The sequence below is a fragment of the Lissotriton helveticus genome, chromosome 6 (genome assembly GCF_964261635.1).
Source record: "Lissotriton helveticus chromosome 6, aLisHel1.1, whole genome shotgun sequence".
NCBI classification, from domain to species: Eukaryota; Metazoa; Chordata; class Amphibia; order Caudata; family Salamandridae; genus Lissotriton; species Lissotriton helveticus.
Genome location: NC_136067.1, coordinates 2114353047 through 2114372295, shown reverse-complemented (window position 1 = coordinate 2114372295; position 19249 = coordinate 2114353047). Strand labels below are relative to the sequence as shown.

Below are 19249 nucleotides of genomic sequence, written 5' to 3'. Positions count from 1 at the left end.
TGCTGCAGCAGAACTTTAGTTTTTAATTCTTTAGTCTTTTTATCCGCTTTCTCTAACTCATCTTTGCGCCTATTTTCATAGTACTGGGCTGTAGCTAAAATCTGTGCTGACGTTGAGACAGCCCAAGCACTCTCAAAATCCTTCAACTTAGCACACAACTCCGGAAGTAAATTATGCACAAATTTGTCGACAAACAATCTCTGGCCACCGTCAGTAGCCATATCCTGATCGCTATGATCTACAAAAGTCTCTTCAAACCGCGTGAAGAAGTCAGACACCGCTTCGTCTTTCTTCTGCTTACATGCAGACAACTTATCCCAATTGACACGCAATTCAGGCATCAATGTCTTCATATAAGTAATTATTCTACCAGGGAGTTCCGCAATTAAAGGCTCGGGTTTAGCACCACCAACTTGTCTGTTATCTGTTGCAGCGATGTTAACCCATGTATCCCCTAACTCCTGATCATGATCGGTGTGGCGAATCTTTCCCCATAAAGGCTGTGGAACAACAATTCCGAACAGCATGTCTATATCGGATAAGTTCATAATGCATGAGCTTGTAGTCTGTGATAATTCCTTGTAATACCCTGCAGGATTTTTACGGGGGTTCAGGCAATGTCTGTTTAAGGGCCAAGACTTCAGCTCGCTTCCAAGGAACATGTACCCACACACGCTGAAAATGTGGCGGTATGGCTGGATTAGCGTTCGCGTCCCCTTCCGTCCAACCTGGGGGAACCTCTCTCATGGGATACTGTCGCGCCTTTTTCCTACAGGATGCGTCACGCTCAAATAGTGATCAAGTAGTGCCCCCCTTACTCCGATACGACAACAATGTCGCAACCACACTCTCAACATCGGTGCCTACGATCATGCTCTCCGAGAACTCGAACCGCACACGGCACAATTGAGGCAGGTCGGATTCCAGATCATTTCCCTCCAAATCTTCACAGAGAAATACACACATTTGCTCAAAAACATATCTCTGCTTCGATGCTTCCCATTGACGGAAGACTTCCACGATAGACTGTACATCATACTTCACAGTATCGACAACCCATTTACGTGCTAACCGATTCAGTAATTCTCTCTCTTGATAGTCAGGCAGTTGACTCCGCAACTGTCTTCGTTCTGCGCTAGGAGTCGTATTAGGCGACCCAAAGAAAGGTGAGAAAAGACCAGTAACAGTGTTGGCCATTCTCTGTCGAACAGAAGGAGAAACTGACGGAAGGACAGAAACACAAGGAAAGACATGCTGAGGTAAAGCAGAGGTGGAGGCAGTAGCAGAGGGAGTAATAGGATAAACAGTCGGAACAGTAGGCGAAGTCGTAGGGAACACAGATGGAGTAGGTAGCAAAAGCGGCGGCCCATGAGGGGGCTGCGCCAGAGGAGTGGGAACCAGCTGAAGAGGAGCTGGTGGTTGTGGTAGAACCTGTGGTCCAACAATCGGGTGTTGCACAACCAAAGGTTGCTGAGGTGCTGTAACACTCTGCGCATAAGGAGGTGGTGAACTCAGTAAATGAGACATTAAAGGATCTTTATCAAGTTTTTCCTTTGATTCTTGTCCTTTACGTGGCAAAACTGGGTAGCACTTATCTACCGCTAACTTCCTACTTCTAAGCATTTGTTCACTCTCCCGCTCTTCCTCATTATCCCTGAACGCAACAGCAGCTTGTACCATTGACATACCTCGTTTATTTTTCTTTGCTAATTTCATTTCTTTCTGTTTGGCTTCTTTGCGCCATAGGCGAAAAGAGTCAAACATTGCCGGCCGGGCTTTCTTCTTAAAAAGTTTAACCTCTAAATTATCTAAAATTTCTGTGTCAAAACTACCATATTGGGGCCACACCATCGTTTCCGGTGTATCGGATCCATAATTCATTATATGTGATGGGGCCTACGTCGTGTTTCACATAGAGCTCATATGTTGAAGTTCCAATCGGAGGAACCGGACACGAGTCCTCCAATCGGGAATCCCTATTACAACCAAGACAAAACAAATTTCCAAGTCTGCTAAGACCAGGCATCTTCGCTCTCTAGTCTAGCTTCAAACGTCAAAGGATTATCGAATACGATAGTCTCGTGAATACACGAGTCCTTTGGTTTTGGCACTTGCAAGTTCCAAACAAAGCAAACCCGAAGGATACCAAAAACTAAGAATCAAACTAAGGTCTGGGAGACGCTCCACTTATACCTAACTGAGGTATCGATGACGTCACCAGAAGACTCGTTTATCATTTCGCTCTTCCAATCATCAAGGGTCCAAAACAGGGCAATATTCAGGGCAGCAGTCCTTCGTAGCCGTCGGGACGCGGGGAACCTCGCAGCAAAGACCTTCGGACCACGTCAACATACAGGGGTCACTGAAGTGGTTGGCTGTCCTCCGGAATTTTCACACGAAGCTCCTCACGAACCTCTGGCTTGGACCGGTACCGCTGATACCGCCCTACGTTGGGCGCCAACTGGAGTACCGGGTTTTTATGGACCCGGCGGTGCCAGGGAACACACCTGAAAACTCTGAGTCCTTCCTGTTTCAGACTACAGAAACACAGAGTCTTCTAGGTGAAGTCAAGGATCATATTTATTGGCTGCAGCCAGTAACAGGTATCCTAGAAGTACAACGGCATGTATGTTCTCAGGAGACTGCTCTCCTTTACGAAGCCAGCCTTCTTCTTTTATACAAAATAATATGCTTTAGGCAAACATTCCTTTTTTTACAATTGACCATTCGCATATTTTCACTACAAAGAAAAAGCAGAGTCATGATGACAAGCCCACATTTCAGTTTGTTTAGTTCGTAATTAATTATACGGCAAGGCCCAGTATTTTCATCAGATATCGGCGGACTCCCAATAAAAACGGGCACCTCCTCCTCGTAAAGCAAGTCATAAAGCAAAAAACAGAGACAGGTGTGTGTAAGATTAGGTAAGGTTTGTGTGCGATGAAGGGTTTATGATATGTTGTGCCTTGATACTAATCTCGCTCGGCCACTGGTAAAGGACCTGGCCGAACAGGTTTGGCTTCGGGCAGGGGAGTCAGCTTGCCCAGGTCACAGGGGAGTCAGCAAGGGTGTACGTGTCCTTCGGATTGGGTTTTGGCTTTAGTCATTTGGCTATGTGAGGGCAATCACAAAATGGATGCCGTTCACAAAATGGAACCCGGGGGTTTATGACGGAAACGCTGATTTAACGGTGATTGTGGCACTCAAATATGACGAAAATGCTTGTGCATAGTATACTCGTCATTTCCGGTCTGCTGATACCAAAATCGTCATGATACGATGATGTTTATAACACGGGTCCAGAATTCTCAGTACTACACTCTCTCATAGATGGCAGCAACTTATCAAGGCCAACCCCCCCTACATATTTGTGCACAATTCTCTTAGGCTGCCTGTGGTCATAGGCACCCTCTGCAGTTGCCTCTTATTTATTTATTTATTTATTTATGCAATTTATTTAGCGCACAAATACCCTGAGGTGTCTCGGCGCTGTACAGATCATGTGCAAGAGGAGATCAAGATCTTATTGAATAAAAAGCCATGTTTTTAATTGTCTCCGGAAACTCGTCAAGGAAGGACAAGATTTTATTTGGAGGTGAAGAGTATTCCATAGCCTGGGGGCCGCAACCATAAAGCGTCTGTCCCCCCAATTCACTTTTTTTGTGCGCGGAATTTGTAGCAAATTGGCTGTAGCGGAGCGCAGTGCTCTTTTGGGCGTATTAACTGACAAGGCTTTTTTTAAAAATTCTGGCCCTATGCTGTTCCTGGCCTTGTAGGTGATACATAACGCCTTGAATTTAATGCAACTGCTAATTGGGAGCCAGTGCAATTGTCGGATCATGGGGGAAATGGAGGAAAATTTTGGAGTATTTGTCAGGATTCTGGCGGCGGCGTTTTGGACAAGTTGTAGCTTGTTCAGTACTTGTTCTTGGGCATTTAGGAGTAATCCATTACAATAGTCAACCTTAGAAAGAACCAAGGTTGACAACAGGGTTTTGCCTGCACTGGCTGGCAAAAACGGTAGTAATTTCTTAATCATCTTTAAAGTATAAAAAGATGCTGAGACTACCGCATTGGCATGACTTACAAATGACAACTTGTTGTCAAATAGAACTCCTAAATTCCTGACTTTATTGACCGGAGTTGGAGGAAGGCCTAAGTCAGAAGGCCCCCATATTGGAGACCAAGACGGGGTCAGACTACCAAATATCATGACCTCCGTCTTGTCTGAGTTTAATTTTAAACAATTATGGTCCATCCAGGAGCTGATTGCCATTATACCATCCTGAAAGTTGGCCGCAACTGTTCCTCCGTTATTATGAACAGCCAGTACCAGCTGGGTGTCATCAGCATAAGATGTTAACCCAATACCGTATGATTTAATGACCCTTGCCAAGTCCAACACATAGATGTTAAATAGCGTCGGACTTAGCGAGGATCCCTGAGGAACACCACAGGGTAAAGTGAAAACAGGGGAGAAGAAGTCACCCAGTTTAACTGACTGCTCACGGCCAGAAAGAGAAGACGACAGCAGTGATTTGGCTTTGTTCTGAATGCCAATCTTTCCGACACGGTCGATCAGGATGTTGTGATCGACCGTGTCGAAAGCCGCAGACAAGTACAGTAATATTAGGACTGCTGCACCTCCTTGATCCATGATCACTCTGATCTCCTCTGCCGCCTTTATTAGGGCAGTTTCAGTTCCGTGACCCTTCCTGAATCCGAATTGGGTCTCATCAAGAAGTTTATTCTGGTCGATATAATTGGCCAGCTGATGGTTCATGATTTTTTCAAATATTTTTGACGGAAAAGGAAGGGAGGCGATAGGTCGGTAGCTTTTGGATTCTGCAGGGTCCAGGCTTGTTTTTTTTAATAAAGGTTTAATAATTACTTTCTTCCAAACCGAGGGGTAGGAACCTGAACAAAACATAGCATTACAAATGTTTGTTAGGATGGGAGCTATTAAATCAGTCACTGGTTTTATTACCATAGGAGGACATGGATCCAGTGGTGATCCTGACTTGATAGTGGCCATAATTTCCTTTATCTGAGAGGGAGTGATTTGAGTAAATTCAGACAAAACTGTGGATGTGGGGGCGTAGTTTGTGTTGGAGCTAGGGGGGTTAGTTAGTTTTAAGGAAAAATTAGCATAGATGTCATTGACCTTAAGTTTAAAAATGTCTGCCTGTTCATTGCAGAGATTTTGAGTTGGTTCAATGGTGGTGCACATTGTCAGGTATACTCCACGGGATCCAGTCGCTGCAAGTATGGTTCCACCTCCAAATGTCACCAACACCCTGAAGTGTAAACACAGGGTGTTCGAGCCATTAGGCGAGGGAGAAAAATAACAAACTAAAATAAAAAATTGTGGGATGGGGAAAGGTAGGGTCAGCTGGGAAAGGACGCCTGTAACAAAAGACAAGACAGGTATCAGTTAAGTGCTTTTCTAACATGCAATACTACTCTCATATAGTCTCACTAAATAAACAAGGAAATAGGCAAGTACCTGAGCAGAAAGAAAACCCGACCTTGGATAGGAAATAACTACAGCCCTTCTGCCACAATCTGTGAGGAAGGCCTAAGGAACACATAGACATATAATTAGAGAAAACAGTCCTGTCGTACCAGACACACACACGCTGTACTGAGACACCAAATCCACTACTCACAACATACCACAAACGTGTCAGAGGACTTAATGTACAAGGGGTGTCCCAAATCTCCAAAGCAAGGATGATAGTTCCAACACAAAGTAAGAGGGAAACGGTAGTGTGTAGGAAGCAAAAACTACAACACTCCGCTCTCCAAATAATGACCCAATAGAGAATGCTTGATTAATGTCAAACAGAAAAACGTAGTTGCGACCACCACTGGATTCTGCCAACAATACACCCCATGGAGGACCATGCAATGAGAACTGGGGTAACCTGTAGTTTCCTCACTACATGCCCAGTTCTTTTGTTCCTTGTAAATACCCAGTTTACAACGGAGACGCGTAGTTGTCCTCACTACAGCGCCCCGCTTTCTTAGTACAAAAACAATTCCCGGGTGTACGGTAACACGTGGTTTCGACCACCACTGTGTTCCGCCACACCCAAATTAGCCAAGAAAGTATCAGCAACGATATGGTCTGTGAGCAACAGACACAGAACTTCCCTGAGCACTCTGACCAGGAAAGCAAACAGCTGACCGCCTGAACGGCCGAAGGAAAAAGAACGGCAATACCTGCTGGCGCTTGTAGTCTGTCTACCGCGGAGGGCAGAACAATGAAGCACTCCCCACAGAGCCTCGGGGGGGGGGAGATGACCAACAGGAGACACGAAAGGCAGGCGTGCAGAGCGTCCGCTCTCACGCCGAGTGCTGAACCAGATCCAGAATAACGCGCAACCGGAAGCGCGTCTGGTCCCGAGATGTAGTTCCTGCGGGACTCCGCCGACTCATGGGAAATGTAGTTTCTCAGTGTGGTAGGCGCGATAGAGCGGCGAATCCTGACAGTACATCCCCCCTCCCTAGCGCCTCCTAGGACCAGGGCGCAGGGGGCATCTACGATGGAAAGCACGTACAGCAGCCGGGGCGTGAATGTTCCCTACAGGCTCCCAGGAGTCATCCTCCACCGAGTAGCCCTTCCAGGATACCAGATACCATAGGACGCCTCTACACAGTTTGGAGTCCTTGATACGCCGCATCTCGTATTCAGCCCCAGCATCCCGAAGCACCGGAGGTGTGGCCTTCCTTCTTGCCGAACGAGCAGGTTTCAGCAGGTGGCAATGGAACACCGGATGTATACGCAAAGAACCAGGCAGTTTCAATTTGAAAGCAACAGGGTTGATTCGTGTCACAATGGTATAAGGTCCAATGTAACGTGGATGGAACACACTACGCAATTTGAACCGAATGTTGCGAGTCGACAACCAGACCCTATCACCAACCTGGAACGAGGGGCCCTCCTTGCGATGTTTATCCTCCCATTTCTTGTACACATCTTTAGCCTTCTCCAGATGCGCCCTGACCTTCTTGTGCAGAACACGGAGCTTCCGCACCTGTCCCAAAACCGTAGGCTGTCGAGACACCTCCTCAGGGATGCGCACAGGAAGGATACGTGCATCAAACCCATAGTTAGCATGGAAAGGTGAGACCCCCACAGAACAGTGCCAGGCGTTGTTATAAACCATTTCGGCCATCCATAACAGGGAAACCCAAGACTCCTGGGCATCCTCAGCAAAACACCGTAGATATTTTTTCAATGTTTGATTTAACCGTTCAGTTTGCCCGTCCGTCTGTGGGTGGAAACTGGTCGAGAGGGAAGACTGTATGTGCAACGCCTGACACCACGCCTTCCAGAACCTCGCAATGAACTGGGGGCCTCTGTCAGACACTATAACCTCTGGGACTCCATGTAGTCATATGACGTTGGTTAGCAACAATTGAGCTGTCTGCCCAGCGGTTGGTAAGTTGACACATGGTATAAAGTGGCCTAATTTAGTGAGGCTGTCAACGACCACCAACACAGCCGATTTGCCCTGATCAAGAGGGAGTCCGGTGACGAAATCCAGACTTATGTTCTGCCACGGCTTCCTTGGGGAAGGCAACGGCATCAACAACCCTTTTTTCTGTCCGGGTGTGGATTTAGCCCTGGCGCATGTCTCACACTGCCCAATCCATACAGGGACATCGGTGTTAACGGACTCCCACCAGAAATGCCGTTTCATGAGATGCATGGTTTTTTGCACCCCTTGATTTCCTGCCAAAGGGGAATCATGACACCACATGAAGGCCTTTTTTTCACAATGCTGGAGAGGGGAGAAACAATCTGTTATCTTGAAAAGGCAACCCATTCACCAAAGTGCGATTTCCCCCATATGTGGCCCAACTGACCCAGGCGTCATGATCCTTTGCTTGTCGGACAAGGTCCAAAAAAGTGTTGGCCTGTATTGCGGAAATCACCTTCTCGGGACTGACTATTGACGCCTTAGCTTCTCCATTGTCCTTCTCCTCCGACTGGTCTCGTCGGGATAGGAAATCGGCTTTCAGATTGTCGGTCCCTGGTCTAAAGGTAATGGTGAAGTCGTACTCCGCAAAAAAGAGCATCCACCTCATCTGTCTTTGTGTGAGGTGCTTTGCGGTCTTCATATACTGAAGGTTGCGATGGTCGGTATAGACGGTGACAGGGGATCTAGCCCCCCAAAGGTATTGTCTCCATTCCTGAAACGCTCGTTTGATAGCTAGCAGTTCCTTCTCGGAGATGGTATAGTTCTGTTCGGGAGGGCTTAGTTTTTTGGACAGATACGCCACGGGGTGGAGCTGTCCGGTGTCCTTATCCCTTTGGGACAGTACTGCTCCAATAGCTTCGTCGGAAGCATCCGCTTCAACAACGTAAGGATATTCCGGTCTTGGATGTGCCAGAATTGGAGCCGTCGTGAAAGCCTCTTTTAGATACTGGAATGCCACTGTGGCTTCGGGGGACCACACAAACCGCACACCTTTACGTAACAGTCTCGTCAAAGGAACCGCCACTTGGGAGAACCGCGCAATAAATCGGCGGTAATAGTTGGCGAAGCCTAAAAACCTTTGCACATCCTTCACGCAGGTAGGGGTAGACCACTCCTGTACCGCCTGTACCTTTCTGTCTGACATTTGCAGTCCCTCGTGGCTTAGCATGACTCCTAAGAACTCAACCTTGTCCACACCGAATTCACACTTGCTCAGCTTGCAGAACAATCGGTTTTCTCTCAACCTTTGGAGCACCTCAGTTACATGTCGTGTGTGTTCCTTGACGTTTTCTGAGTAAATCAGGATATCATCGATGTATACCACTGCACTGATATCCACCACATCCTTCAAAACGTCGTTCAAAAAGTATTGAAACGCCGCTGGGGCGTTGCACAGCCCGAACGGCATCACAGTGTATTCGTACAAGCCGTATCTCGTTTTGAAGGCGGTTTTCCATTCGTCCCCCTCGCGGACACGGACCAAGTGATATGCCCCCCTTAGGTCCAATCTGGTAAACACCTTGGCATATCGTACTTGGTCCAGCAAAACAGAGATAAGCGGCAGTGGATATCGATTTCTGATGGTGTTTTTATTCAGCATTCGATAATCGACACAGGCCCTCAAATCTCCGTTGGCTTTTTTGATGAAAAAGAGGGGCGAGGCTGCAGGGGACCTGGATGGGCGAATAAAGCCGATGTCCACATAATGGTCCAAGTACTCCTTCAAATGAGTAGTCTCAGGGTCGGACAATGCATAAACCCTACAGGATGGTATGGTGGCTCCCTCCACTAGATCGATCCTGCAATCATATGGCCTATGTGGAGGGAGTTTCTCAGCCTGGCTTTCGCTGAAGACATCTCTGTAAGCCCTATACTCCATTGGTAGACACACATCTTTCTCTGCTGCTGTTGCTACCACCAAAGGAAGAACAGACGGGGAGAACCCGACGCCTTCTTCCATATGTTTTTTGCATTCCTCAGACAAAAAACGAATCGACTTCTCCTTCCAGTCGATTGAGGGATTATGATGACTGAGCCAAGGCATTCTGAGAATTATCTCGTATTGAGGGGCTTCAATGATGTTAAGCACCAATTCTTCCCTATGCCTGCCGTCGAGTACAGCAACGGAAAGCGTTACCCTCTCGGTTTGTTCCGTTATGAGTCCAGATATTAGGGGTTTTCCATCAACCGCCAAGACTTCCTCAGGGGTGTCTCTGGGTACCATGTCTATAGACAAAGAGGTCACGAGCCCGCTATTGATGAAATTCCCTGTGGCCCCAGAGTCTATTATAACCGTGACAGTGTATACCTGTAACTGACACTCCAGCCTCATGGGCAACAGTATGTGGGATTCAGATTCACGTAGCGTTAACACTGTCAATGAGGGCACCTTCCAGGGCTGTGGTTCCTTCTGGTATCTCTCTCCCTGAGCACCAGCTTCCTCTAGAGCGTTGCCCGCGGCTATGGCTACTCTTTTATTCCGAGACCATGACCCCGTGTTTCTGGATTTGGAAGGGCAGTCCCTTACATAATGACCCTTTTTGCCGCAGTACAGGCGAAGACCTGCAACACGACGACCCTCTTTTTCTTCCCTGGTTAGGGGGGACCGAACTGCCCCGATTTCCATCGGTTCAGGGTGTGCATCTGCAGAAGGCAAAGCCCTACGTGGACTCCATTCTGAACGGGGGGGCCCCTGTCCCATCTTCTCCTATCCCTTCCTCTGTCTGTCATTCTACCATCCAGTCTCAGGGTCAGATTCACCATATCTACGCAAGTGGTTGGTTGAGGATCAATCTGAGCAATGACGTCTTTAAGACCATCCCTCAAGCCCTGGTAGAACAAGGACATTCTTTTTTCCTCCGGCCACGAGGTTTCAGACACCAGTCGGTTGAACTTGGTAAGGTACGTTATCAAGTCCGACCGCCCCTGCCTTAGTTCCAGGAGTTCTCTATCTGCACTGAAGGTGGTTGCCCTTCGATCAAACACCTTTTAAAATTCGGTTCGGAAAGACGCCCAATCTGAGAGCATTGGATCGTCGTTCCGTACCAAAGGTACAGCCCAATTGGCTGCATCCCCTGTTAGGTAAGAAATCGCAAAAGCTACCCTAGAATGGTTGTTAGGGAACGAGGCAGGCTTACACGAAAAGTGCAACATGACTTGCGTTAAGAACGCCTGAGTTTTAGACGGATCCCCGGAATACCTCTCCGGACTAGCCAGAGGGATAGGGGGAGGAACCGTTACTTGTACCTGAGGTACCGAGGTAGAAAAGGGATTCCTCGATAGCCTATCTACTTTTTCTTTGAGAGACGCGGCCTCTGCTTTAGAGGAGGCAAGCTCCTGATGCACTAAAAGCAGAGCCTGCAGAACATCATCCATGGTGGCCATGTTGCAGCAACTGGACCGGGCAGAGCAACGTTCGTGGGCGCGTTATTCTGTCAGGTATACTCCACGGGATCCAGTCGCTGCAAGTATGGTTCCACCTCCAAATGTCACCAACACCCTGAAGTGTAAACACAGGGTGTTCGAGCCATTAGGCGAGGGAGAAAAATAACAAACTAAAATAAAAAATTGTGGGATGGGGAAAGGTAGGGTCAGCAGGGAAAGGACGCCTGTAACAAAAGACAAGACAGGCATCAGTTAAGTGCTTTTCTAACATGCAATACTACTCTCATATAGTCTCACTAAATAAACAAGGAAATAGGCAAGTACCTGAGCAGAAAGAAAACCCGACCTTGGATAGGAAATAACTACAGCCCTTCTGCCACAATCTGTGAGGAAGGCCTAAGGAACACATAGACATATAATTAGAGAAAACAGTCCTGTCGTACCAGACACACACACGCTGTACTGAGACACCAAATCCACTACTCACGACATACCACAAACGTGTCAGAGGACTTAATGTACAAGGGGTGTCCCAAATCTCCAAAGCAAGGATGATAGTTCCAACACAAAGTAAGAGGGAAACGGTAGTGTGTAGGAAGCAAAAACTACAACACTCCGCTCTCCAAATAATGACCCAATAGAGAATGCTTGATTAATGTCAAACAGAAAAACGTAGTTGCGACCACCACTGGATTCTGCCAACAATACACCCCATGGAGGACCATGCAATGAGAACTGGGGTAACCTGTAGTTTCCTCACTACATGCCCAGTTCTTTTGTTCCTTGTAAATACCCAGTTTACAACGGAGACGCGTAGTTGTCCTCACTACAGCGCCCCGCTTTCTTAGTACACAAACAATTCCCGGGTGTACGGTAACACGTGGTTTCGACCGCCACTGTGTTCCGCCACACCCAAATTAGCCAAGAAAGTATCAGCAACGATATGGTCTGTGAGCAACAGACACAGAACTTCCCTGAGCACTCTGACCAGGAAAGCAAACAGCTGACCGCCTGAGCGGCATAGGGAAAAAGAACGGCAATACCTGCTGGCGCTTGTAGTCTGTCTACCGCGGAGAGCAGAACAATGAAGCACTCCCCACAGAGCCTCGGGGGGGGGGGAGATGACCTACAGGAGACACGAAAGGCAGGCGTGCAGAGCGTCCGCTCTCACGCCGAGTGCTGAACCAGATCCAGAATAACGCGCAACCGGAAGCGCGTCTGGTCCCGAGATGTAGTTCCTGCGGGACTCCGCCGACTCATGGGAAATGTAGTTTCTCAGTGTGGTAGGCGCGATAGAGCGGCGAATCCTGACACACATGGGTGGAGTGGACAGGCTCTTCACAGTTGCCACCATGTCCATGGGGTTTGATTCTCAGCTTGACCCTGTTCTCCTCCAGGGCTAATCTTCTCACCTCCTGGGTCAGCTTTGTCTCCTAAATCTCCAAGAGTGTAAGCTGAGCCTCTAGGTTTCTTGGTCTCCTCTCCACTGTGGAGGTCCTTTTGCTCCTAGGAGCGACCCTTGACACACTAGGTAGGTCGCTCCACCTCCGCACAGCTCCGCCTGTGTGTCCCTGCCCCATCTGCCGCTGCTGAGTAATCGTAAGTCTGGTCATCTTCTGCCTTATTATTTTACTGTACTGCCTGTATTTCTTTGTTGTATCTGTGACTGCTGTTGTCTGTCTTCCCTTGCTGCCTGCACGTGGTCCTTGCCAGTTTTTTTTCCTTCTGTACCCCTCCGCCCGGTTTTCCTTTCTGTATCCCTTGCTGCCCCGTGCCTCTCTGCCCGTTTTTGCCTTCTGTTTCCCAGCTGCCCCGTATTTCTGTCTCTTTTGCCTTCTGTGCCACTCGTTTTTTATTGATTTCTGTGCCATTTGCTTTCTGTGCCACTCCTTCCCCCCTCCTTTTTGTGCCCCTTTTGCCCTATTCTGTGCCCTTTTTCCTTCTGTTCCCCGTCGTCCCTCACCGCCCCGCCACTGTGTCCCCTGCGGCCCTGCCCCCTAATTGCCCACTGCCCATTCGCTACCAGCTGCTCCTCCCTCCCATCTCCCCATATATGCCGGCCGAAGGCGCGACTAAGGCAACAGGCAAGCCCGTCTGCGCCCGTCCGTGCCTGGACTGCGCCCAGTGTCAGAGCCCCTGGCCCCTGCTCCCGCCACGAGAACCACCGCCGGTACGATACCAGCACACTCCATTGCCTCAACCCCGGACGTGATGATGCAGAACAGTGTAGCCATTGCATACATTGCTCACTTGGCTCATCGCATTTGTAGTCTTTCCGGGCATGCTTCTTGTAGTCCACTTATTGAATCTCGCAATTAGCTGATATTCGTAGACATGTGTCATACGTTGTGTGTGCATTTCTAGAATAGGACTGTGCCTGGGAATTTTGTTCATTTGGACTCATTGTTCAAACAGGGCAGCCAGTGATAATCATTCTTTGTCCCCACATCCCGGTGGGGCTTATTCAATTTTTTTGGGGCAGCTTGTGGGGAATTGAGATTGTTTGCCGGGTTGCACCTCTAATGTAATGTCTTGTTCATACTGCTGTGTAATTTCGAGACGTGTCCCATAATGTGTCAGCATCCACTCAATTAGTTTACTATACATCAGAATGTAAGGGATGATAATTTTTCAATCACAGTCCATGTGAAGTCATTTTCAGAGTATCTCATTTCAAAATAGCACTGCATTAGTTTCATGACAGTTTTTAGGGCTCGGGCCTACGCCACACTGCGTCAGCAGTGTGGGAGTGGCCTAAAAGTCCTTTTCTCAGGGTCGCCGAAAACGTACCTAACAAATTTCAGGCTGCTCGTGCTTTTTTTTTTGCCAGCTGCATTGCAATTGGCCTTCGCATGCGTGTGCTTTTGGAACAGAACACGCAATAGGTCATGGGCGGTCGAGTAGCTCCGCCTATGGCCTATTGGTGTCTGTTACGCGCACCAGAGGCCGTATGTTTTGAATTATCGTGGCTTGATGGCCGAGATAATTCAAAACATATGTTAGCAGTGGTGCGCGCGCACATGCCATTGCTCGTCAGAAGCAGGCCCCTGTCTCGTTTATGAGTGGAACATTCTTGTTTGTACTGGAGCCTTGAGTAACTTTACAGACGATTAGTGTATCGGTCTAGATTTGCAAGATTAATTGTCCAGATGTTTTCTAATGTCTTGTCCTTTCTTTCCCACATAATAAAAATCTCTCAGCACGTTTCACCCCTAGCACCCATCCCTTGCTTAGTAAAACCACAGAATATCGTTTGTATGCTGCATGTCACTACCGTCTCTCAAGATGTGGCGTGGTGCAGCCTTGCTTCTGCAAGATTAAAAGAACTCTCACAGGGAATGACTCGTAATGTTTTTTCCGAAATGAACTAAACAAAATATACCTCGGACACTAGATTTAAAACACGGCTTTATGCAAGTATTTATTTATTTGATCGTTTTTTATAGCGCAAACTTGACGGGTATCAGAGCGCTTTATAAATTTGCAGAGAGCAGCACAGTGATAACAATAAAGACATTTATGAAGAAGAAAAATACAGGACATAATAGCACCCACAGAAGAGAGGGTACAATTTACAATGTTCACGAGCAGAGGGGATAACTCAATAAGATCCAAAAAACGTGTGTCTGGTCACAGAAAGCAAGCTAGACGCAGATGAGACTTTTAACTGCCGAAAGGTTTATTTTTTGTTTGGACTGTAGTTCCAGCAAGAGACTTATACTGACAGTCAAAATGTTATTGTTTATATACTTGCAATAAATAGTTTCTTTTGGTGTAGCGCCTCGTTCCACACACATGCTGCTTCTAACCACAGTTATTGTAACTATTATCCAGGACCCCCAACACCCGCAATCAAAACGGATGGTGGAGAACACGACACCGGGAGAAGGTGGGTAACAAAACAAGGGAACCCAAGGTCTTGGGGAACACAATTCGTCTCTTCTGGCTTCTTGGCAGCTGACAGCTTGACACAGACGAGACCGCTAAAATGAAAGAAGGGGACAAAATTAAACACACCCCTACTACTATTACCAGTGCCAAGTACACACACGAACCACCGACCTCCCTGCTTACCCCAGATAACAAACGGGAGTGGCTTGATACGAAACAGGAATTCTTCCACTGCAATCGTATTGGTTGTTTCTTGCGTAACCCCAGACCAACCACGCCCCCTCGGAAAACACCGAGAATGACAAAGGGGGTGGAATTTCACAATTCTTAGGACAAAAAGGGACAGGGGAAAAATGGTATCAAGGGAATATGAAAGACACCCAAAAAACCCCTGGAATCTTAAAAAGAACATGAAGGTAGCGCAAAAACGGCCGTTATTCAGCTCCTTCGTGAAACCACCCAAACACAGCGTATAACAAGATGGTTTGGATACAAAAAGGGATAATAACGGGACGTTAAAACTCGAAGGAAACGCAGCCGTGAATCCCAGAACGTCACCGAAGATCACAAACAGGTCCCCAATAAAGGGTTTAGAAATGCCCAAGGGAATAGGAAAATAAGGGAGCAGGGGAAAAAGGGGATCAAAACCCAGCACTAGAAAAGACCGCTGGAACGGAGCTCGAAGGAAGGGAAACAAGGTAGAACCACAGGAACAGGAATCACACGGCAAGGGACCAATAAAGAAACCAAGCACCTGTTTCCTGTTGGCAGCCCCCTTTTAAAGCGAGCCCTAGGGAGCGTCCATAAATTCGCATATGCACTTGGCACTTTTAAGAAAAAACTGCTGAACGGGGAACTAGATAGAAGGAACCAGGCCCCCTTGAACCCCAACACAAAGTACCTGTTGTTGCGACTAAATTCACCAAGCCAAACAGCTGCAGCGATGAGAAGCGTCGTAAAGAAAAGATAGGCGTTATTACTCAGACCTTCGTGGATGGGGAAAGCAATGCATTGATTCTGAGATGACTCCCATCTATGGGTGATGTGTGGTGGAAAAGTTCCCACACAGGGGCAATGAGTGGAAATCCGGATTGCGTCGGTGAACGATGCAGCGGCAGCGAGGCGCTGCATTGACCTTTTCAGCTGTGATCCCTCGATGCGTCGACTCTTGCCGTGGTGAAAAGTGCTGCGTTTGAGGCTCTTCGGTTCCCGACTTCGTCCCGTATTTGGCCGCCATTTTGTGTCTCGTCGCCATTTTGTGTTACCCTCACTCAGGCAGCACGGCGAACAGAGTGTTTTTGCTTTTCCCAGCTGCTACGTGTCTCTTCTGTTAAAAAGTAACCCCTGCCCTTGTTTACGAAACCGATGTCAGGGTCTGGCCGAGTTCACTAATCCATGTCTGGGTTGATTGATCCCTGTCTGGACTGACTATTTGGCTTCCCCTATTTTTTCCTTACATTATCTTATCCGACTGGCCTTCGCTATTCTCTCCTTGTATTCTCTTGTTACACAACTATCCTTTGAGGCACACAAGTACGTCCTGCCACCTGCAAATTGGATTGTAGGCACTAGCGCTGATTAATTTGTGGGAAGGGGTGAACACAGGGTTTGAAAGAAGGGCGTATTTGAGACACTCGATAACTTGTTTTCCAACTTTTCCTATTGGCTTGCTTTGTATGTATTGGGAGTATATGTTGTAAATATGTGTGCTATAAAAGATTGTGCGCCACGGACTAAAGTGGCAGTCTCCTGAGAATATACATTGTACTTCTGGGACAACTGTGCTTTGCTGTAGCTAATAAACCTGTTTTTCTACGCCCAACAGAGTGTCTCGTGTCTCTGTCTGACAAGGCAGGTGAACTTGGGGATTTAAGGCGTGCCCTGCGCCGCCAGGCCCATAAGGCCCGGTTCTCCAACTGGCGCCCAACGTAGGGCGGCTTCAGTGGTAGTGGTTCAGCCCGAGGGTCGTGAGGAGCCTCGAAAGAAAATTCCGGAGGATTCGCGAACCACGTCAAGCGACCCCTGTATGTCGAAGTGGACCGAAGGTCTTTTGCAGCGCGGCTACTCTTTCCGACGGCTGCTGACGAATGCTGCCCTGACTGCTGCACTGCCTTGGTCCCTTTGGTGATGACTGGTATCGCGAGACGTTAGAAGGACCTCTGTTGGCGTGAGAGAACACTTAGTTAAGTATTCGTGGGTAGCGCCCACTTCTTTGTTTTATTTTTGGGTTTTGTTATTCGACCATTGCAATAGCCGAAGCCAAGGGGTGAGTACGTTTGTGCTGTGTTATTTGCTTTTACCCCTTGAAGTTGGTAAACGGACCAGTGAATTAAAGATGCCTGGGTTTAGAAAATTTAGGAAGTTTTGTTATTTTGGTTGTAATAGAGATTCCCGGCTCGAGGACTCTTGTCCGATTCCTCCGGTTGGAACTCCCACTTGTGAGCTTTACTCTCAACATGGTGTTGGCCCCATTGCCTTTAACGAAGCATGGCTTCGATGCACAAAGAAAAATGGTGTTTTGCAGTGGCCACAAAATGGTAGTTTTGAGCCTGACATATTGTAAATTGTAATGTAAATTGATACTTGTATAGCGCACTACTCACCCGCAAGGGTCTCAAGGCGCTTGTACGAATACCGCTGTGGAACCCAACCTGGCTTTCCCTGTGAGGCGTCCACTCCTGGGCACCCCCAAGGTGGAGGCCAGGCATCCTTAGCGTTGTGGGGGCCATTGTGGAGATTAAGCAAGCTATTGCCCAGAGTTGCAGAGTGGGACTCTATGATTGGAATAGGCACCGAGGCGAGAATTATCAGGTCCGGGGAATTTTGAGACTAAGACCCGCCAAGGCGGGGAATTGAACCCTGGTCCCGGACTAGATCTCTGCATCAGGGTCTGCCACTCTATCCATTGAGCCACACTTCTCCACCATTAAATAATCTAGAAGCAATTTTGTTTAAAAGAAAAGCCCGGCCGGCATTGTTTGACTCTTTCCGCCTCTGGCGTAAGGAAGCTAAACAGAGAGAAATTAAGCAAGCAAAAGAGATAAAAAGGCGAAAGATATGATGATTATACAGGCTGCCCAGCGGTTTAAAGACAATGAGATTGGTCGAGCGATTGAAGTCTCAGATAGACAGCATCGTATGGCAATAGATAGATGTTATCCTGTGTTGCCTACTTCTCCACAGGGTAAGGATCTTGACGAAGATCCCTTAATGTCCCATTTGTTGAGATTGCCTCCGCCTTATGTACTAGGTGCTAATGCACCCCCATTGTTGCCACCTGTCCAGCAACCTGTCGTTCAGCCAGTTGATCCAGCTCTTCCACAGTTACCTCTTCCAGTATTACCACCTCCGCCTCCTTTGCCACCAACTTCTGTACCTCAGTCTCCTTTACCCTCGGTTCCTCTTGTAACGATCAGTCCCTCTCCTGCTGTGCTTAATACTTTGTCTCCTGTCTTACTGTCAGATTCTCCCACAGTTCGTAGACGATTGGTCAATACTGTTTCTGGTCTTTTCTCCCCCCTTTTTGGGTCTTTTCACATGACTCCTGCTCTTTCTCGGAGGCAATCCCGTAGTCAACTCCCGGATTCTGATAAGCGAGTTGCGTTGGACTCTCTTGCTCACAAATGTTCTGCGACCTTTGCTGGGTCCTAATCAATGTGCCTATTGTAAAGAGGAAGGTAATTTCAAGAATAGTTGTCCGGTTTTATTGCAGCGTAATGGTGGATTCCCACGGCCGCAAGGCCGTGATGGTTTTCAATCAGCACCCAGAGGTAGAGGGCGAGGTGCGTTGTCTCAGGGAGAGCGTTCCTTTCCCCCTCAGAATTCTCTTAATTGTTTTGATCAGCAGAATATTCAGTCTGCACCATACTACAATGACGATTATTGTGTTGAAAGTGAGAATCAGGATTTTCACACTAGTTAGGACAGCCATGGACAAAGTAAGGGAGTCGTATCAGTTCCAGTGGATCAGAATGGGCCTTATGTTGAGGTTGTTGCATTGGGTGTTTCAGAGCCATTTCTTTTGGATACTGGTGCAATGAGAAGTTCTATCATTCACTCCAAACTCCCTGGGGCACCTTTGTCTGGCTTAACTAACGTTTCTGTAGGATTTTCTGGCGCCCCAGTTAGTAACCTGGTTTCTTGTCCTTTGCCTCTTTCAATTGGTCCTTATGATTTGGAGGCCCTGCTCATTTTAATGACTGGTTGTGGTGAGAATTTGTTGTGTTTGGACTTGTTGAAATGTTAGCATGCAACATTGTACTGTTTCCCCTCTGGTGTACATCTTACTTTAGGTGAGAAGCTGGTTTCTCCTATGTATTTATCTAAGGACCAATTCCCACCCGAATTGCATTCTCTTCCTGCTACGCTCTGGGCTATGGGTCCGAATGATGTTGGTCTGCTCCAGATTCCGCCTTACGTGGTTACTGTTAAGCCTAATGTTAAATCACCACGTATTCCTCAGTATAAGATTTCCAACGATGGTG

The 19249-nt window shown here is 47.6% G+C and overlaps 1 protein-coding gene across 1 annotated transcript in view; it reads right to left on the bottom strand.

Annotated features, from left to right (window-relative positions):
• LOC144763075 (uncharacterized) overlaps positions 1 to 19249 on the bottom strand; it is a 676435-nt gene that overhangs the window by 118448 nt on the left and 538738 nt on the right. The window contains 1 exon segment of the mRNA XM_078648377.1: positions 7876 to 9991. Coding sequence (XP_078504503.1) covers positions 7876 to 9991 — 2116 coding nt within the window.